This window comes from Eubalaena glacialis, chromosome 1 (assembly GCF_028564815.1).
Source record: "Eubalaena glacialis isolate mEubGla1 chromosome 1, mEubGla1.1.hap2.+ XY, whole genome shotgun sequence".
Classification (NCBI taxonomy): Eukaryota; Metazoa; Chordata; class Mammalia; order Artiodactyla; family Balaenidae; genus Eubalaena; species Eubalaena glacialis.
In genome coordinates, this window is record NC_083716.1 from 28,769,438 (window position 1) to 28,791,905 (window position 22,468).

Consider the following 22,468-nt stretch of genomic DNA (forward strand, 5'->3'; position numbering starts at 1 on the left):
AAGACATACAGATGGCCAACAGGCACATGAAAAGATGCTCAACGTCACTTAATTATTAGAGAAATGCAAATCAGCACTACAATGAGGTACCACCTCACATCAGTCAGAATGGCCATCATTTAAAAGTCTACAAATAACAAATGCTGGAGAGGATGTGGAGAAAAGGGAACCCTCCTACACTGTTGGTGGAAACGTAAATTGGTGCAGCCACTATGGAAAACAGTATGGAGGTTCCTCAAAAGACTAAAAATAGAGCTGTCATATGATCCAGCAATCCTACTCCTGGGCATGTACCCAGACAAAACTATAATTTTAAAAGATACATGCATCCCAGTGTTCATTGCAGCACTATTCACAATACCCAAGAGATGGAAACAACCTAAGTGTCCATTGACAGATGAATGGATAAAGAAGATGTGGTACATACATGCAGTGGAATACTACTCAGCCATAAAAAAGAATGAAATAATGCCATTTTGCAGCCACATGGATGGACCTAGAGATTGTCATACTAAGTAAAGTAAGTCAGAAAGACAAATACCATATGATACCACTTACATGTGGAATCTAAAATGTGACACAAATGAACTTATCTATGAAACAGAAACAGACGGGACAGATTTATGGTTGCTGTGGGGGAGGGGTGGATTGGGAGTTTGGGATTAGCAGATGCAGACTATTATATAGAGAATGGATAAACAACAAGGTACTACTGTATAGCACAGGAAACTCCATTCAATATCCTGTGATAAACCATAATGGAAAAGAACATGAAAAAGAATGTGTACATATGTATAACTGAATCGCTTTGCTATACAGTAGAAATTAACACAACATTGTAAATCAACTATAATAAAATAAATTTTTAAAAAAGATCTGCCATTTTATTTTTATCCTTACTACTAAAATTTGCATGCTTACTATGTCAGGATACTGTGTTGGCAAAAACAATTTTAAAAGGTGAAGTTAGAGCCTTTGCCTTAAGGGCTTTTTATTTTACTTGAGAAGACATGATACTGACCTAAAATATATATATATATATATATATATATATATATATATATATATGTGTGTATATATATATGTGTGTGTATATATATGTATATATACACACACATATATACGTATATATATAGGAATGTAAGGTCGTGCTAAGTTTCATATCACTGGTACAGGCACAAATAGCAAAAGAATTTCGGAACACAGAGCAACCTGTATTACTGTCAAGTGGATTTGGATTATATTTTTCAGCAATTAAGTATTTTCCTGTCTTTTATCATCTACTTTCCCTGGTCACAAATCAGTGGAATGGACTATGATTGAAAAAATAGAAGAAGGGGAGATAGTGCTCGTTTTCTGGCCAGAGATAAGGAGGAAACTACTGTATCACCAACTCATTTGGAAATGACCAAGAGGATGAGTTAGTCAGCGAGTATTTATTGATGGCCTGTTCATCTGTTGTGATCTGGAATCCGGTTACACCTAGTATCCTCCGTGGGAAGGCGAGTAGAGCAAGTCTTGGATTTGAAGGGAGAAAGCAGCATGTTTTAATAAGTGGGGCACAGGTTCTGGCATGTTCTAGTATGTACCCTTAGGCACATTTCTGAAATTCTCTGTTTCTCAGTTTCATATTATGCAAAATTAGGAGATTTTTTGTGAGAATTAAGTGTTAATGTATATAAATTGCCTGGTATAAAGTCTGGCCCAGAAATGTTAGCTTCTTTCCTTTCTAGCCTGTTTTTTTTGTTTGTTTTTTTTTTTTTAACAGCCTTTAAAAACTGCCTTTTTGAAAATGGTCTTTTGGAGCTGTCTCCTTTTTTCATTCCCACTGTTCCTCAATTAGTTCAGGCCCTCTTTACCTCTTAGCTAAACTTTTACCTTGCAGTAATTGCTTTACACTTCCCCTGCCTCTGATTTATATGCCTCACAATTCATTTTCACTCTGCTGCCAAAGTACAGATCTGATTGTGTCATGCCCTTGCTCAATCTTTGACGGTTCCTTATTACCTCCAAGATAATATATACTCTCCTTAGTATGGAATTTGAAGTTTGCCCATTAGAATTGCAAATGCAGTAATATCTGGAGAATAAGGCACAAGGAACACATCAAGGCTTGGAGTTGTGTTTCATGTTTTCACTATTTCATTGGCACTTTTCCTCATGTATATTTTATCACTGTAACTTTTACCTTGGCTGAATTAGAGGATACACGGGTGAACATGGATAGTACCTCTCTTTCAGTGTTTGATATCGTGAGGAACTACACTGCAGATTATGACAAGACCTTAATCTTCAATAAAATCCACCATGAACTGAACCAGTTTTGCAGTGCCCACACGCTTCAAGAAGTTTACATTGAATTGTTTGGTAAGTGTCTCATTTGTTTTAAATATATAAATAACCAATTAGAAATCTTGTTCAACCTGTCTGTGAATGCTATAATAATATTAGTAAACATTATGCTATTTGAGCATTTCTTCTGAATTTATAATAGAGCAATTGTCTTTAAAATATTCTTTATCTTAAGTTTAAAATTGCTTAAATTTGCTTAAAATTGCTTAAATTAAGCAAATAGTTACTCAAACAAGATATTTTAAGAATGATAACCATTTTCTGAAATATAAAGTATGTAACTTGGTAGATATTGGAAAAAGATCATTTGTTACAAACTATATTCTTTGTTTTAAATTAATTAATTAATTTTATTTTTGGTTGCGCTGGGTCTTCGTTGCTGCACACGGGCTTTCTCTAGTTGCAGCGAGCAGGGGCTACTCTTCGTTGCAGTGTGCGGACTTCTCATTGTGGTGGCTTCTCTTGTTATGGACAGGCTCTAGGCATGCGGGCTTCAGTAGTTGCAGCACCCAGGTTCAGTAGTTATGACCCGCAGGCCCTGGAGCACGTGGGCTTCAGTAGTTGTGGCATGTGAGCTCAGTAGTTGTGGCGCACGGGCTTAGTTGCTCCACGGCATGTGGGATCTTCCTGGACCAGGGATCAAACCCGTGTCCCCTGCACTGGCAGGTGGATTCTTAACCACTGTGCCACCAGGGAAGTCCCAGACTATATTCTGTTTTTACTATGATAATTTACTGAAAATTAGCTTTGTTGCTAGTTTAATAGATAATTTGGAGAAATTAAGAACCTGTGTCTTGGAGTTTCCCAAGACCCACCCCCACGTTTGATGATTTGCTAGGAGGACTGACAGGACTCAGTATAATCATACTCACAGCTAAGATGTACTACAGCAAAAGGATACAAAGCAGAAGGAAAAGGCACTTGGGTGAAGTCTGAAGGAAATCAGGCACAAGCTTTCAAGAGTCTCCTCCCAGTGGAGTCATGCAGGATACACTTAATTACTCCAGCATTGAATTGTAACAACACATGTGAGATGTTGTCTGCTGGAGAAGCTCATTAGAGACTCTCTAGGCAGGATTTTTACTGTGGGCTGGTCATGTAGGTACCCTCTGCCTAGCATATACCAATATTCCAGATTCCCAGAAGGAAAGTAGATGTTCAGCATAAAACACATTGTTTGAATAAACAATTTAGGCACAGTGAGTCATTGTTATCAGTTCTGGGGATAGAGGGAATGCTCTCCAAATCCATGACCCCAGGTGACAGCCAGAGGCCAAATTGCAAACAGGCCTTTCTAAGGATAGTAGTTTCAGGCTTGCTATGTTGACTCTCTTCTGTACAAGTTACTTTTCATTTGTGGTAGGGAAAGCTCTGGCCAGGGATTGGGTTGCTGCTATTGGCTGCTCACTTCTCCCTCCTGGAATTCTTAGTGAATTTCTTAGAGGCAGGCATAGGGATGGTTAATCAATTTAGAAATCTACCAATTGATTGCTCATTGATGATTGAGAACTATTGGAGTGGTGTTTGAGAAAACTGGTCTGTCCTTAATTGTCACATCACTGGTTATTTAATAATGGGGAAAGTACTGTTGAGGTGGATAGAAAATTCATGAGTTACAAAGCCAAGTGAAGTGACATCTTTATTGTCCATTCTTGTGTGCTTCAAGGACCTTCCTATGAGCCTTCCCCCCACCCTCTCTGTTTTTAAATCCAAAATAATTGGCAGAGGTCCATGGAAATGAAATTTAGTTATTTGGGAATTTGGATAAAGAGTGACTGAAGATGAAAATTTGTTTTTTTAGAGAATCAGGACACATATTAAGTAGCAACACTGAATTAAGATATTAGAAACCTAGATTCTCCATTTATTTGATAAACTTCAAGTAGCTGCTTGCCATCTTTCCTTCTTAATTTCTTTGATCGGTAATTCCTCACAATTTTTCCTCACACAAAAGGAAAACTATATATATATATATTTTTTTTTTCATATGTGTGTGAAATGGTTTAAGCTCTATAAAAGAATAGTACCATGGAAACTTTAGGTCTAATTATGATTGGTTTTGTTTAAATGTTAATACAATGTAAGGAAATTTTTTTGAGTGTAATAAGAGCTGTTGTTCTTGGCTTCAAAAACAGATCAAATAGACGAAAACCTCAAGCAAGCTCTGCAGAAAGATTTAAATGTCATGGCCCCAGGCCTCACCATACAGGTAAGCCCTTCTCCTAGGGAAATTCTTTGGGAATTTTGAGAGCTTTGTATTTAATTGTCCTTTCATCAGACTGTTTATTCAGCAGTTATTTAATTGTAGTGCTAGGGTGATTTACAGAATATCTTTCTCAGTTATGGGTGGCATTTTTTTCTGAACTCTTAGAGGGAACAAATAAGCTGAGGCTCTTGCAAGGAAATAAAATCCATATACAGCTATGTATGTGTGTGGCATTATTAAGATACAGTAATGGTTATAAATCAGTTTAAGACTAATCCTTGCCCTCAGTAAGATTATGAAAAAGAATTTCACGTATAAAATTTGAATAATAATTCTAGACAAAGTATTAATTGACGGATGAATTGATTGGATGATTATTGCTCTAAGAGTTTAAAGAACATTTCAAGAGAGTCTGCCTGGAAATGACTGATTGAGTTGGGATTTGATTGATAGGTAGGTCTGGAAGAATTAATAGGATTTATAAGGTGGAAAAGAGTAAGGAAGATATGTCAGGTGGGTGGAAAGACCTGAGTAAAAGCAAGGTAGCAGAAGAATTTAGTGGTGTTGTGGTGGTGGCAGTGGCGTTGGGAGATAGAATGGTGAGAATGACTGCTTTTTTTGGGTTTTTTTCAGATTGGGTTGAAATCCACTAGTAGGTTCTAAAATCAGTTTTAGTGGGTCATGACCAGCATTTTAAATAAGATGGAATTGAATAGGAAAAGAAACCCGAGCACATGGCATGTAGTAAGTTAAAGTATCAGTCTGTGAGGCTTTTGTTTGTTTTACATAAGTGTGTGGGGTAGATGTTAATATTGGGTGTCACTGTAAGATGCCTTTTCTACTGTAGTCATGGTCAGTAACATTAGAACACAGTGGCTTTGGATCTGGATTACCTGAGAAGTGGTAATGTGGCTTCTCTAATGTCCTTTCTTAGTTTCTAGATTGCACTGCTTCTGAGAAGTGTGCATTTACTGTGAGTGATCGTGTGCGATCTCATAAACAAGTCTGGAAAACTTCTGAAGGTTTTCCCCTGTCCTCCATCTTGCCATTATCTCTGCCAGGTGCCTGAGGGGGAACTGCCAAAGTTAAGGGTTCTTTTGAAATGTCCCAGAGCTAACTTTGTAAAACTCTCTTGGTTGTCCTGGAGTAGCTTTTCAATTTTAAAGATAATGTGAATGCCACAGATTCCTAGATTCTGCTCAGGTCGTTACTTGGAGATCTAGCTCATTCTTCTAAACAGCCCCCTAGAGTTTCTTGCCTTATATTACATAACCATTTCCCTACTGTTTCCAATTTTTTGCTATTAATAAACAATAGTGTATTGAATATTCCTGACACACCTCCTTGTATGTACACTTTATCTTTCAAAGTGGCTGTATAAATCTACATTCTTTTTTTTTTTAATATTTATTTATTTATTTGGTTGCACCAGTTCTTAGTTGCAGCACGTGGACTCCTTAGTTGCGGCATGCGAACTCTTGGCTGCGGCATGCTTGTGGGATCTAGTTCCCTGACCAGGTACGAACCCAGGCCCCCTGCATTGGGAGCGTGGAGTCTTATCCACTGCGCCACCAGGGAAGTCCCTAAATCTACATTCTTACCAGCAGTATATGTGAATACTTGTTTCTCCACAACCTATCAGCATGTGAAGCAATCAGACATGCTGATTTTTGCTGTATGGATAGATGTGACGTTATCTCTCTCCTTGATTTGCATTTCCTTAGTTGTTAATGAGGTTGAGCATCTTTTTGTTTATTTTTTTGTCCATTTGTACTCATCTGTCAATTGCCTATTCATATTCTTTCCCCATTTTTCTATTGAAATGTTTTTCTTACTGATTTGTAGTAGTACCTTGTATATTATCAATATTTTTATACACACGCATGTTATATGTGTTGTAAAAATAATCAGATATTAGGAAAAAGATGAATAACAGTGAAATTGAACAGTAATCTTACTATGCAGAGATAACATAGTTCGTTGTATCTTTCCAGACTCTTCTTAATACAGAGGAACATATGTTTATAGTTATAAATAATGTTGAACTAAAATGGAATCATACCATAGCTGCTTTTTTCACCAGCAATATATATAAGCATCTTTTCAAGTCAAAAGTAAGATTTGCTGCATCATCACTTTTAATGTTTTTATTTAATCCCTGTTGGCTTCCAGTTTTTACTGTTATGTGCACGTTATAATGACCAAGCTTATACATACATCTTTTAAAATCCTTCCCTTAAGATAAGTTCTTTCTTTTTTTTTTAATTTGTTGTGTTGTTTTTTTTTTAATAAGTTTATTTATTTATTTATTTATTTATGGCTGTGTTGGGTCGTTTCTGTGCGAGGGCTTTCTTTAGTTGCGGCGAGTGGGGCCCACTCTTCATCGCGGTGCGCGGGCCTCTCACTATCGCGGCCTCTCTTGTTGCGGAGCACAGCCTCCAGACGCGCAGGCTCCGTAGTGGTGGCTTACGGGCCCAGTTGCTCCGCGGCATGTGGGATCTTCCCAGACCAGGGCTCGAACCCGTGTCCCCTGCATTGGCAGGCAGATTCTCAACCACTGCGCCACCAAGGAAGCCCAAGATAAGTTCTTAAACGTAGGATTGATGCCTTGTTTGGGGGCTTTTTGATATATATTGCCAAATTGCCTTTCAGAAAAATTTTAGTAGCTTATATACTCTCTCATCAGCAGTGTTGATGAGCGTTGTTTTCTATACATTTGATTGTGTGATCGTACTCAAATAATTAACAGATGCATACCTGCTCTCTAAATCCTTTTGGAAAAAATGAATCTGCCATTGTGTATTAATTATTGAGGTTGAATGCCCTAGGATGTTTATTGGCCCTCTGTATTTGATTTGTGAATTGTGTTTGCTCATTTTTGGGTTGTTTTTATCTGTTTTTCTCATTAACTTAAATAAACTGTTTTTGATATGTTAATTATTGCAACTCTTCTTTAAATGCATAGTAAACATTTTCTCCTAGTTTTTTTCATTGTCATTTAACTCTTCCCCTTGACAATTCTGAAGTTTAATTTTAGTACTTTTAGCAGTAATTTTAGTATTTTTTTCTTTATGGCATTTTGCTGTGCTACTATGCCTTTAAGAGCCTTTCACCAACTTTAAAATATAGAAATTTAAATAAAATCAGAAATTACAACATTTTCTTTACTTTTACAGTTTTATTTTTAGATTTAAAATTTTAATTCATCTGGAATCCATTTTGATTTCATTTGTGAGGTTGGGCTCCAATCTGCCCCTCCCCCAATTTATTAGCAACAGCAATTACTGAATAATTTATGCCCCTCTCTCCTCTTTGTTTGAAATGCCATCATATTATTTGCTAAATTCCGTTATATAGTAAAGTCCTTTTTGAACTTTGTTCTGTTCCATTGATTTTTCTATTTCCTATTCTTTCATTAGTTCTTGAGCCCTTGGTCTTTTCCCATCCAATCTACTTCTCTCCTGTTTTTTCCCTCTTGTTAGTAAATGGCTCCTTCTTACCCTCAGGCCAGTCTAGAGGTATGGGAGGCATCTTTGAGGACCCTCTAGCCCTTAACATCTAATCAGTCCCCGTATCCTGCTGATTCTACCAAATCCATCTAAAACATCTTCACTGCCGCCTCTTTAGACCAAGTACCATTTCTTGCCTGGACTTCTGCAGTAGTCTTCTATCCTGTTTTCTCACTTTCACTCGTCCACATCATTTTCTGCACGGCAGAAAGAAGGATCTTTTAAACTTATCTATATTTATTTGTTGTTTTTATAAACGTTATTGAATGAAAAAATGCCACTTTATTGTTTTTAAACTGATAGATCAAGATCTCCATTTTTTTGGTTGCTTTATTCTTGTTATAAAATAGTTTCTTATGATAGTTGGAATGCATTTTTAGAACTTAAAGGCTATTTTTCAGCATTCCTATTTTTAACATATTACCGTATGGTCATGATAATTCAACTTTTCATTCACTTTTAAAATTTGATAAGATATATTATCTTTTAAAAAAATAATGGCCTTTGGCAGTACAGTGGTTAAGACTCCGCGCTTCCATTGCACGGGGCACAGGTTTGATCCCTGGTCGGGGAACTATTGGTAAGATACTACATGCTGCATGGTGTGGCCAAAAATAACAATAATAATAATAATAATGGCCTTTGATATTTCTGCCAGTTTATTCTACAAGGTGAGTTTTCATTATTAGTATTTTCAAGTCATATCAGGTACCTAAATTGGCTTATACATTTAAAAATTAGGAACATAGTCTATGACTTTACTTATAATTGTATTATCATTTTTGTTTTAGAATTTCTTTTTTTTTTTTTTTACTGTTTTTTAAAATTTTTAATTTATTTTTTGGCTGTGTTGGGTCTTTGTTGCTGCGCGCAGGCTTTCTCTAGTTGTAGCAAGTGCGGGGCTACTCTTCATCGTGGTGCGCGGGCTTCTCATTGCGGTGGCTTCTCTTGTTGCAGAGCATGGACTCTAGGCGCATGGGCTTCAGTAGTTGCAGCACACGGGCTCAGTAGTTGTGGCGCGTGGGCTCTAGGACACACAGGCTTCAGTAGTTGTGGTGCTCAGGCTCAGTAGTTGTGGCTTGCGGGCTCTAGAGCGCAGGCTCAGTAGTTGTGGCGCACAGGCTTAGTTGCTCCACGGCATGTGGGATCTTCCTGGACCAGGGCTGAACCTGTGTCCCCTGCACCGGCAGGTGGATTTTCAATCACCGCGCCACCAGGGAAGCCCCTCTTTTAGAATTTCTGACCTAGGTGAGAAACCCATATCCCAAGTTAAATTAATATCCATGAATTTAATGAGCTTTAATGCTATTAAATATGTAGTCTTTTTTTTAAGCATTGAGGAATGCAAATGATTCTTGGTGACTTTATTGTATATCTGCAAGTTTGCTGAATTAACTGTCTCTAGTAATTCTTTTGGTTAATCTCCCTAGATTTGTGAGTGTGTGTGGTAAAAAATACTTAACATGAGATTTACCCTCTTAAAATTTCAAGTGTACAATACATTTTTATTGACTATAGGTACAGTGTTGTACAGCAGATCTCTAGAGCTATTCATCTTGCTTGACTAAAACTTTATGAATTTCCCTAGATTTTTTTTGGTTATATACTTACGCCAAAATTAAAATCTTGATTTCCCCCCCAACCTAGTATTTTAATTCTTCACATAACACTAATAACTATCTGAAATTCTCTTGTTCATTTATTTGCTTTTTGTTGTTCTTTATTGCCTTTTTTTCTGCCTTTAAAATTTTAAAGTCCATGAGAGCAGTCTTGCCTTATTCATTGCTGTGTCCACAGTGGTTGGAACAAACAGTACTTAGTACAGACTAGGCACCCAATTAATATTTGTTGTTGCGTGAACCTTCTCTGTAACAATCAGTATTTTCATTTTTCCCTTCTCTGTATTTGTACCCCATTTTTTCTTCTTGAACAACTACTATGGCAAATTAAAGTGGTGAAAATAGGCATTCTTGATATTTTTTCCTATGTTATTTAAGGCAGTGACTATATATATTAAATGCTGGCTTTTGGTTTAAAATATATGCTTATAATCCATGGGTCAGTTTCAACAGACATATTCATTTCATCAGCTTTTTTTTTCCCTTTCTTCACTCACTGTGTGCGTGTCTGTGTGTGTGTATTTTGACCATTGTTTTTGAATATGTTGCCATTTTATTCCTTAAATCTCTTATGAAGCAAATTACTCATGGTATCTGTTACAGTAGGTGCTTATATTTCACATATTTGAAAATTATGAGATTTCCGAAGATTGGCAAGCATGTAGTATGTTCTTCAGCCTCACACAGCAAGATAGAAGTCTTCAGAAGAAGTCCTATTTCATGCTCTTTTTATAAGACTATAAAGATACATGGCCAGTCTCATAATTAAATGCAATATGACAGTGCTTCCCCCTGAATCATATTGGAAGTCATCTGTATTTCTGGTAGTCACTTGGGAAATCTGGCATCTCTTACAAATTCTGGTTCTGAATTTTTCTTTGTCTTCTGGGTATGTCCATGAGTTGTTCTTTATGGCCTCACATGCCTTACCATTAGCATGAAATGACTTTTTTCATCATGGTCCCCAGCTTCTTATTCCATTTCACTCTAATTCTTGTATTTAGTTATTATAATCCTCAAAATTATGTACAGATCTGACTTGTCTCTTTTATGTAGTGGAGGCTATGTTGCTTAAAAGTTTTAAAAGCCTTCTTTCATAAGCCCTAAAAAAAGGCTATGTGCTTAAAGGCCTTGTTGCTTAAAAGTTCAACCAGTTTTCAGAGGGAAATTAAAAGTTTCTTCAGATCAGCAAAGTGCTTTGTGTGTGTGTGTAGTAGGGTGGAGGGGTGGTGTAGGATGTTTAACTAGTAAAATCAAACACTTCTGAGAGATCAAGTCCTTGATACAGAAGTCAGCCTTCTGAATCTGTATTTCCCAAGCAGATGTAACCCTGTAAGGGATTATGTGCCCACAGCACAGAAAGCCAAACTCTGATAGTGGGTGTTTGCAGCAAAGTAAGGGTTTTTTTGCAGGGTCCAGCAAGGAGAATGGGCAGCTCATGCTCAAAGGGCCCAAACTCCCCAGTGGCTTTCAGGGAAGAGTCTTTAAAGGCAGCATTTGGGGTGAGGTTTGCAGGGGGCATGACTTTCTTCATGGTGATGTTCCAGAAATCTTAATCATCAGTCTTCTGATTCCAGCCAGTCTGGGGTCTCTGTGCTTGTGCTCATGTAGTCAGCATCCTCCACCTGGGCGAGGGCCTTAGTTACTTTAGAACAGCTCAAAGATATGCATTAGGTTGTTACATATATCCCTTGAGGAGGAACCAGGACTCTGTTTTATAAATTACTGTTTCTTGACTGCTTTTCCTTTGTTTCTACATTTCCTCACTCCCAAATTAGTAACTGCTTGAGTTTGTTCTTTGGAACTCAGGGAAGGCCTAGGAGACTAAAGCCTTTTTCTACAAACAAGAAACAGGGAACACAGAGGGGCTTTTGTACCCGGCTCTTGCACCCCAAAATTATCCTGTTTCATAGATAATTATGCCAAAGTACACTATGGTTAGGGAAACAGGGTCTAGTAAACAGTGTTTACAGAGATAAGTAGACTTTGTTCTAAGTGAGGTTCTAGGAAGAAAGAATACAAGCTGCTAATTGGTATTTGTTAATTGTTAATTGGTGTTTGTTTTCCCTCAGTGTTGGGCTGTTTATTTGTAGCCAGTACTGAGAGATTGCAGGTTTAGGAAGTGGTAAATTCATTTACTTGTCCACTGTATTAAGTTGCATATACTGACCTGGGTTTTTGCTTGTTTGTATTTTTGGTTTTGACTGTTTCCTACTTTATAATTTGAATCTTGAAATTTTGCCTTCCTTCTGTTTCTTTGGTTTGCAGATTTGAAAAGGAAACACAAGTATCCAACTTAAGAGCTTTGTGAAAGGTCTTTTAAGAGAGAACCTTTTCCCTAAAAATTTATTTCCTCAACAGGTAGAGTGGTTTATCCTATAGCCAGGCATTTGTTAAAGGAAACAAGAAGCAGCTTATTTTGATTTTTGGAGGTGATGGCAGGAACAGTAGATTTCCTAGTGGGATCCCTACGTGTGTTAGTAGGCAGCTATGTCATAGCTGTTTTATTAGTTTCATTTGAGGAGCTGTTTTGTAGAAGATTTAGTTTGACGATTTATTTTGCAAATACACTTTGGCTTTTTTACTTTTATTTTTTAGGCTGTGCGTGTTACAAAACCCAAAATCCCAGAAGCCATAAGAAGAAATTTTGAGTTAATGTGAGTAATATGCATGGGATCCCAATATTTTTATATAGGGCTGTCTACATTAATTTACCAGTCTAGAGGAAAATTATGTTTCAGATATTACACTGGGGAGGGGTATATGTCTATCTTCCATTCTTTAATTCTAGTGATATTACCTATTCTGGTATCTTAATTCCCACTAGACTCTTATTAGTTTTCTCTTTATATATGGACATTTCAGGAGCAGCTTCAGTGGCTAAGGATGCAGTTTGCTGTAGAACTGTTGTTGGAAGCCTAAGTAGCTATAATTTGGATGTGAATAATACCTTGAATTAAATATTAATAGAGGAGAGAAAGAGTCCTAGCTGTTAAGGTTGAAGGGAGTGCCTATATTTTGTTACTGTGTTATAAATGGTAAGAATAAACACATTGGTATCAAGTTTGCTTTTCCATTGTATGTGATTATCTAAAATTAGACCTGATCTTTATAATTTGCCTTTGGGGAAGCTTTGCCTGGGTTGACTCCTGGTAGTCTTCTCTTTTATGTGTCCAGGGCTGACTGGGAATGAGAAGTTACTTGCTTGACATGAAATTAGTTTCGAAGTGTTTTAGAAGATTCCTTTAGGGGACTACCTGTTGCAGTTGAAATGTCAGTATTATTCTCATAGGACAGGTACTGAAAAGAAGAAACAAAAGTCTTTAGGAAACTTGACAGATATGTTAAGAGGCAAAATATGAAATACTGGAAAACTAACTTCGCAAAAGTCAAGAAAACAAAAGACGTATAAATACAGGGGGTCCAAAAAGTAATAATACTACTTCCTTGTAGAGTGTTACACTTCTGAGTTATTATTGTTCCCAAGTCTATATCTTTTATTATGCAGAGTTGTATCTTCCCTTTTTTCATTGTAGAAAAGGATTTCTTCTTTTAAAACTATAAAGCACAGAGTGCTAGGCTGAGTAGATCATGGGTCTGATCCATTTATAGAAGAAAAATAAATTTCTTGAAGGCTCAGGATGTCTTAGTCTTTAAATATAATAGCTTCTGGTGATGGAAAGATGAAAACTATGTGTTATCTGCCCTCAAATAACTCATAGTATCCAGAATGTCATTTTTTGTCTTTTATCAATGTTGGCAGGAGGAAAGGAGAGAGGTTGGGGGGGGGTGATGTTTGGGGAAACTATTGGAGTTACTTTTCAGGTAATTCTGGATCTTTCCTAATTTTAAACACTTTTGGAATTCTAGAATTAAATGCTTCCTTGGGATAATCCAGTCTAACTTCCCACCTAATAGTGATCTTTTTTTATACCCTTTCTTCCATGTGGTCACCCAGTTGCCACTCGTACACGCTTAGTGATTGGCCACCTATTTCCATTGTTAGAAAGCTCGGATTCTTAGAAAGTTCTTTGCATTGAGCCCCAGTTCACCACCTAATTAGTAACTGCCACTCAGTTATATCTTCTGTATAACAAATAGGGCTGCTACACAGGGGTGTCTGCCTGAAGAGGGGCTGAAATCCAGCCCCCTTCTGCTTGCCAAACCATGCACCCGAGGGGCTGGCTACATCTGCCCAGAGGTTAGTGCCTTTTACTAATTGGTGCACATTAGCTGGAGGCCTAACAGCAGAGGAAGCATTCATATACTCCAGACACTTCCAGATCACAGGCCTTTCCATGATACGATTAGAGGAAAGGGTCTGACTAAAATTCAAATATACTAAATTTGATTCCTATTTCTGGGTGACTTTGGGCAAATCATTTAACCTTTCAACCTCAAATTCATTATTAGTAAAATAGGATAACACCTCTCTTGCCTACCTTACTGAGTCAGAAAGTTCTTGTTGAAAATGGTTCTCTGACCCACTGTAGAGTCAGAATTACTACCTGTGACTGTACATCATTTCTAATTTTTTGTAATATTTTACTCCACAGGGAAGCTGAGAAGACAAAACTTCTTATAGCTGCACAAAAACAAAAGGTTGTGGAGAAAGAAGCTGAGACAGAGAGGAAAAAGGCTGTTATAGGTACTTGGATTTCTTTCTGAAATGGATGCCTCTAAGTACATGTGTTATGAGTTTGTCCTGTTCTTTGTCCATCTCATGTTGGATATTGATGGGACTCAAATAAGATTGCATCATACATAGTGGAGAATTCTGGAAATTCCTTTATGTATTCAGATGTCCTAAAGCCTTTAAAAGTAGATGAGGCCAGTAGTTGATGAAGAGCTTTGGCTCTTCACCGTGGTGTTGGCCCCCACTGTTGTCTTTTGAGGACAGGAAATGTGGATAGGGTTTGGGGGCAGCTCTAGCCTCTGGTGGAGTAGGGGTTTTGTTTATACAGATTCAGAACAGGCAGGTTTTTTGGCCAAAGCTCAGGATTATACTATGCATCCTTGCTGTTGACGTGCACCTAGTTTTATCTGGATAGATAGATGTTACCGCCTTTAGAAGTACAGCAGGATTGCTCACGGCTCATTTTGAGTCCCAGTGACTTCCCTAACACTCCAGCATATTGTGTATTCGACTGCTGTCTTAGGTTCTCAATTGTTTGTTCCTTGGTTTGCTGAAAGTTTGAGTTTTATATTAAATATTTCAAATATACAGGAACATACAGAGAACAATATAATGAAGGCTTAACATTTTGCCATATTCCTTCAGATCATATTTTCTTTTAGGAAAAAGTTTATATATCTATTTGAAGCCTCCTTTGTACCCATCCCTGGTCTTATTTCTTGACCTGTCTTCTCAGAGTATGTTCTATTCTGAAGTTGATGTATATTTTCTGTCCATATTTTTATACTTTTACTCTAAATATGTAACAATAAACAATTCATAGAATTGTTTTACTACAAAAGTGGTATCAAACTCCACCTTTTATTTCACAACTTCCTTTTTTTACTAACATTGTTTGAGTTTTATTCATATTGATACATGTAGACCTAGTTTATTTTTAACTGCTCTGTATGTATCTCATTCTATGAGTGAGCCTCATTTGATTCTGATGGATTACTAATGAGTTAGTTTCTGGTTTTTCCTTATTACAGACAGTTCTGCAGTAATACCCTTATCCATGTCTCTCTGTGCACACATGCAAGAGTTTTCCTAGAGAAGCGCTACTCCACATGTGATGTGGGTCGGTGCCCTGTCACCAGCTTTTTGTTTTGGATCCACAATGAGATGAGTATGGAAATTGAGAATGAGTGTTTAGAAGTTCTTACAGCATTTTAACACAGTAATTTTATTGTCTGTTGAATCTAATAAAAAACTGGAGCTTATGTTTTTCTTTTTTAATATTTTTCTAGTAACTCATTTTAATTTATAAAATATTGAAATACAAAAAAAAAAATGCTTTCCCACAGGTAGTTTGAGAAGCACTGCTCTAGAATGCATATCTTGAAGTAGAATTGCTGGATCATAGGGTACAGACATCTTCAAATTACAACACGCTGCCAAATTGCTCTCCAAAGTGCTTTCTCCATTTTACCCTCTCCTCAGCAGTGTTTGAGTTTCAATTTCTGTGCTGCCTTATTCAATTCCCATTTCCACACATTGTCCTCTACCCTTGGAGTTATAAGATTTTTAAAAATTTATACCAGTTTGATGATGGGCATGGTATCACATAATTTTGATACGAGTTTTCCTAGTTACTAGTAAAGTTGAGTATTGTTTATGGGTCATTCGGGTTTCCCTTTTTTTGGTATGTGAATTGCCTGTTAATATCTTTAGCCCATTATTTGATTACTTTTTTAAACTGATTTGTAGAAGTTCTTTGTATCTTCTGGATATTAATCCCTTCCCAGGTTTATGCATTGCAAATATCATCTCTCAATTTGTGGCTTGTCTTTGAACTTTATGATGTCTTTGACATACATATATATTTCATTTTCATGTAATCAAATTTATCAGTCTTTTCCTTTCCAGTTTGTGCTTTTCCTATCTTGTTTTAAGAATTCTTCCCCAACCCCAAAGTAATAATTTTATTCTAAAAGTTTTAAAGTTTTTCTTCTCCTATGTAGGTCTTGAGTCCATCTGGAATTTATTTTAATGTTTAGTGTGACATAGAAATTCAGTTTAATTTTTTCCAAATGGCAAGCCAATTGTCTTAGACTATTTATTGAGTAGTTCCTTATTTCCTGTACTTATTTCTTTTTTATTTCTTTTTTTTTTTTTTAATTAATTTATTTATTTATTTTTGGCTGTGTTGGGTCTTCGTTTCTGTGCGAGGGCTTTCTCTAGTTGGGGCAAGCGGGGGCCACTCTTCATCGCAGTGCGCGGGCCTCTCACTATCGTGGCCTCTCTTGTTGCGGAGCACAGGCTCCAGACGCACAGGCTCAGTAGCTGTGGCTCACGGGCCCAGTTGCTCCGCGGCATGTGGGATCCTCCCAGACCAAGACTCGAACCCGTGTCCCCTGCATTGGCAGGCAGACTCTCAACCACTGCGCCACCAGGGAAGCCCTCCTGTACTTATTTCTAATGCCACATCTGTCATATAATAAGATCCTATATATAATTTGTTCTGTTGTTAGGGTTTCTATTTTCTTTCAATTTCTTGGTCTATCCTTTTACAGTAATACCTTGCTTTAATTACTGTAGCTTTCATTTTAAGTCTTGCTATCTGGGAGACCAAGTTCCTTCTTAACTATTCCTCAAAACTGTTCCTATTTCTAAAATTGTATTGGACTATTCCAGGCCCTTTATTCCTCCAAATAAATTTTATAACCAGCTCCTCAAGTTCTATAAAATACTGTTAGGGTTTTGATTGTAATCACATTACTTGTATATAGTGCATCAGTTTGGAGAGAATTATAATATTTATGATACTGAGTTTTATAAATCTGTTATATTTCTCCATTTATGAGAATGAAAAATGAAAGAATGGTCTTTCAAAAAAGTATCATAATTTTCTTCTCAAAGTTCTTGCACACTCTTTGTTAGAGATTTATTCCTATATATTCCTCAAATTTTTTGCTATTATAAATAGGCTCTTTTTTCAAGGCACATTTTCAAACTGGTTTTTACTTTTGTATAGGTATGCTGTTAATTTTTTCATTTAGCAATCTTGCTGAAAACGCTGTTGTTTCTAATAGTCTCTTGGATTTCCCAAGTAATCATATTGTCTTCAGATCAGGACAGTTCTGGTTTTTTCTCTGTACTCCCACACCTTTTAGTTCTTACCTTACTGCTTTAGGCTATGACTTCCAGTGAAGTGTTGAAAAGAAAGATGGTGACAGGCATTCTTGTCTTGTTCCTAACTTTAAATACACAGTCCCAGTGATGTTTGCTATACTTAACTTTTATCGGGTTAATGACATTTCCTTCTGTTTCTTGCTTGCCAAGGGTTTTTATCATGAATGACTGCTAAAACTTTTAGAATTTTTTTCTAAATCTGTCGAGATGACCATATAATTTTTCTTTTTAAAGCAATTAATATGGTGAATTATATTAATAGATTTTCTCTTACAGAATTATTTTGTCTTCCTAGAATAAATTCACTTGATCATGAAGTAGGAGTTTTACCCTAATAATTTCTTTTAATTTTTTACTTTTATTTTCATAAATGGTCAGCTTTTTTGTTTTCTTACATTCTTACTCTCAGGTTTTCGGGGGTTTTTTTGTTTGTTTTTTGTATCGTGGTTACACTAGCCTCAAAATGAGTTGGAGAGCATTTCTTCTTTTTCTGTGTTCTGGAGCATTTTGTATAAAATATGTTTTACCTCCTCTTTGTAGGTATGATGGAACTCAATTATAAAAACCATCTTGGTCTAGTGGAGTTTGTGCTTTTTTGTATGCTCGTTTAATTTTTATGGCAACACTTAACCTACTGATTTAATTTCTGTATTGTGTAAGGTATTTGTTTCTTTTTTAAGTCAGTTTTGGTAGTTATACTTTATAGAAAATTCTGCACATTTTATCTGTTATTTCAAATTTGGGGGCATAAATTTGTTTGTAAAGTTCTCTTATGATTTTTAAACCCTCTACCAAATCTGTATGCCCCTTTTCATTCCTGATATTGTTTATTGGTGCCTTCTATTTTGCTGGATCAGAGATCTGTTTTATGCATCTTTTCAGAGAACTAAATTTTGATTTGGTTGATTCTTTAGTCACTTTCTTTTCAATTATTATTTACACTTATTTTTTATTATTTATTTATTTTCTGCCTTGAGTTTACTCACTGGTTCTTTTCTAACTTTTTGAGTTACTAAATTCTTTAGTTTTTAGTCTTTTCTAATGGAAACATGTAAGATTATACATTTTCTTCTAAGTTCTGTTTTTAGGTACATCCACAGGTTTTGAATGTAGTTTATTTACTGGTGTTTGGTTTTCATTTTTTTTAAAAAAAAATGTCCATTATTTCTTCTTTGACTCATGAATTATTAAAAGTATATTTTTCAGTTTCTAATTTAATTGGTTCTCCGGGGGCTGCCTTTTTATTGTTGATTTCCAATGTTATTGCATTGTAGTCAGAAAATATGATCTGTTATATGGATTCTTAAGTATTTGTTGAAGTTTGTTTTGTGGATTATCAGTACGTGGTCCTTTTTTGGTAAATGTTCTATGTGTGCTTGAAAAGATTGAATGTATATTCTCTATTTGTTGGATGCAGGTTTCTCTGCATATTCATTATGTCAGGATTATGAATTGTATTGTTCACATCTTCTGTATTCTTCTAATTTTTGCCTTCTTGAGCTATCAGTTACTGAGAGAGGTGTGTTAAAATCTCCCACTATGACCATGAATTTGTTGACTTATAACTTTTTTTCTTTATGTATTCTGGGGCTATATCATTAAGAATGTTTAGTTTCAGAACTGGATTGTTACATCTCTGTGGAGAATTGGTCCAGTTATGTAATAACCCTCTTTTATAGCCAGACATGCTTTTAGGCTTAAGGTCTATTTTGTCTGATGATAATATAGCTATGACAGATTTCTCTTGGTTAGTTATTTTCTTGATGTGTCTTTTCACATCCTTTTACTTTCAACTTTTCTATGTCATTATGTTTTAGGTGTGTCTCTTGTAAACAGCATATAGCTGGATTTTGTTATCTTATCCAATGTGAGAATCTGTCTTTTAACTGGTGAGTTTAGTCTTTTTATATTTATTGTGGTTACTGCTATATTTGGACTTGTTTGTATCATTTAATTTTGTGCCATTTACCATGCTTCTTTTTCCCTTCTTTTCTGATTGGTATTGAATTGATTGTATTTTCTTCCTTTTACTTGATTAGAAGTTTTACATTCTATTTCTAGAATTTGTAACTAGTTGTTGCCTGTAAAATGTTAACAAGCATACCTGACTTGACAGAATCTAAAGTTAATCATTCTTTCCTTCCTCTTCTTGAACAATACCTTAGGATGCTTTAACTCTTATCACTGTCCTCCAGTTTTACATATTATTGTTGCCTAGTATTTTAGTTTCATGTTGTTTTTATTCCCCCATTGATTATTATCATCACTGATTCTTACAGTAAATATTTTATTTTGATTTAAATATGTTGTGTAATTTTTTCCTCTCCATTGCTTCTGGCAATTCATTCATTTTTTCTGCTAGCTTTTTTTCAGTAAAGGCTAAGGACTGGAAAACTTATTCAGTCTTCCTTGGTCTGAAATACCTTTATTTCATTCTTGAATGGTAATTTAGCCTACAGTTCTAAGCCCAACTAAACTTACTTTTCTTTGTCACTTTGGCAGTATTATTTTGTTTTTGTTTGGCTTCTGCTCCTCTTTTTACTTTTAAGAATTTTCTCTGTTAAAAAAAAAAAAAAGAATTTTCTCTATCTTTGCATATTCTCTAGTTTCACTATGATATGCCACTGGGCTGGTGGGTAGAGTTGCAGCCCTTTAGCAGGTCCTCGGGTTTTATAGGGGAATTTCAGTTTTAACATCTCAAGGCCTCATCTCCTGGCCCTGCATGGGCAATAGCCCAAGGCCCTTTCTCTTACTAGTCTAATAACCACTCCCAGGGCTGCCACCATACAGGCTCTCAGCTCTCTCTTTACTTGTCTCTCTTGAGGATCTCTCATTCTTTCTTATGATCTCAATTATACATTAGAAAACAATTTTGTTATATTTTATCTAGCATTTTAAGGTGTTGGAAGGGTTTCTCATTAGCCTACTCCACGATTTTTCTAGAACTAGAGGTTTGGTCATGCTCTTTATTGGTTTATGCCCACACGTCAGAGAACAGTGTGAAATGGGATTACTGTATCAGTTCCCCATGTTGAGGCACCATTCTCTGGGTTCTAGCTGCAGGCTCCAGATTCCTGACTTTTTATTCAAATTTTATCTTGAGTTTCTGCTTATAGCTAAATTTTTAGCCCAGCTGAACATAGCCTATTTTTAGGACAGTATGGTGATAGATTGATTTTATGCTGATGGGGAGATAGGGAAGTATGCCCTGGAGTAGCTGGTAAAGGATCCTGCCTTATGGAAAGAAGAAACCACCTGGAAATGTTCTTTCCATTATACACTTCCTCCAGAGGCCAAGGAGAAGATATGTTAAAATATTCAACTTCTTTGGCTGAAAAGGAGAATTGAGAATGTTCTTCAAGAATTACAGTGATTGTATTGAAAATATAATTAGAGTCTTTCTTCCCTGGTCCTGAATCCTTTGGTTAGGCCGGAGATTTGCTAAGGATGTTTTGTTTTCCCTGCCTGTAATTGCCTGCTGCAGCTACCTTGTTCACTCCCAACACTTGTTTTCACATTCTCAGGTGAATTACCCTGCTTTCTCTTTTATCTTCTACAGTAGTCAGAATACTCCTCCTCCGGTAACCCTTCATCACATCATTTCCCTGATGGTTACATAACAGTTGATCCTGAGTATATATTAAATTCCTTAGCCTGTCACTCAAAACAGGGGTCTTCCAGCCCTCTCTGTAATTTTTTTGTTGTCTTCTTTTGTCAGCTGGCTCTTTATCACCTCTTTAACTGCGACTTGCTATGCTAATTCGTATATCTTGTTTTTGTTTACACTTTCTGCCAGGTCCTCTTAGGTCATGGTCTATTATTTTCTTTAAGATTTCTTCCAGAAGGTCTTCCTTGTTTTACCTTCCTTATTCTTTCTTTCTCCTGCCACATTATATAATTGTCCTATGTTGCCATACATTTGTGTTGCTCTGTTTTTGTTCTGAGAACGTTCATGAAGTATCTTTTTTTTCCCCATTAGCTTGTGGACCATTGCCATTTAGTCCCATGAAGGACCAGAACTGTCACCTTTTGTACTCTTCCTTCCCACAAAACAAGCACTGTCAAAATAGAATAGTGAAGTAGGAAATAAATTCCCTTTTATCTGTTGAGTTGTTTATAGTCTGAATAGATAAAACAGTGAAACAATGAGCCCATAAAACCTTATATAATTGTTAGACTATGTGCTCATGTTTCTAAGTACCTCTGGAACTAGAGAAGTGTTTTTGAAGGTCTTGTTTTGTATATAATTATAGAAGCAGAGAAGATTGCACAAGTGGCAAAAATTCGGTTTCAGCAGAAGGTGATGGAGAAAGAAACTGAAAAGCGCATTTCTGAAATTGAAGGTACCTCAAGGAGAAAAGAGGCTCTGACCATCCTGAACTGCTTCTCTGTCTCAGGGACTGGGTCTGGGTTATGGTGGGTGGACCATAGACAGAAAAGAGACTCTGACCATCCTGAACTGCTTCTCTGTCTCAGGGACTGGGTCTGGGTTATGGTGGGTGGTCTGGAGGAAGTACCTGGCCTGATATTCTAGACAAATTTTTTTTTAATTGCCATTGCGTATCTAGCTCTTTGGTTTGTGACTATGGGAAACTCAGCCTTTCATTTTCCATCCTTAAGTTGGGGCTTATTTGTTCTCAGGCAAAGTAATCAGTTTTAAAGAATATACAAGATAAGAAACCCCACCACCACCAGTTTCTTTTCTACCTGTCAACCAAAAAAATAACCAAACAATTAGCTGGGGAAAAAAGAAGCCCCAATTTTCGTAGAGGCTCCCAAACTCTTGATTACACATAGTGGGATGTCGATGTTCTTAGCTCACAGTCTTGAAGACCAAATATTCAACCTCTTTTGCTTATATGATGATGCTTCCTATCATTCTACATTAACTGATTCTGAATCAGAGTTGAAGGGGATGGAGACAGTGCGGTAAATAGAGCATAGCTCTCATGTCTGGACTTAATTATTAATA

General features: G+C 36.4%; 1 protein-coding gene across 3 annotated transcripts in view; it reads left to right on the forward strand.

Annotated features, from left to right (window-relative positions):
- The window catches only part of ERLIN1 (ER lipid raft associated 1), a 36,144-nt gene that overhangs the window by 9,531 nt on the left and 4,145 nt on the right, over positions 1-22,468 (forward strand). For all 3 annotated transcript variants that reach the window (XM_061194373.1, XM_061194382.1, XM_061194364.1), the window contains exons 6-10: positions 2,242-2,367; positions 4,488-4,561; positions 12,285-12,343; positions 14,243-14,334; positions 21,750-21,839. In XM_061194373.1, the coding sequence (XP_061050356.1) occupies positions 2,242-2,367; positions 4,488-4,561; positions 12,285-12,343; positions 14,243-14,334; positions 21,750-21,839 (441 nt within the window). The remainder of the gene's footprint in view (positions 1-2,241; positions 2,368-4,487; positions 4,562-12,284; positions 12,344-14,242; positions 14,335-21,749; positions 21,840-22,468) is intronic.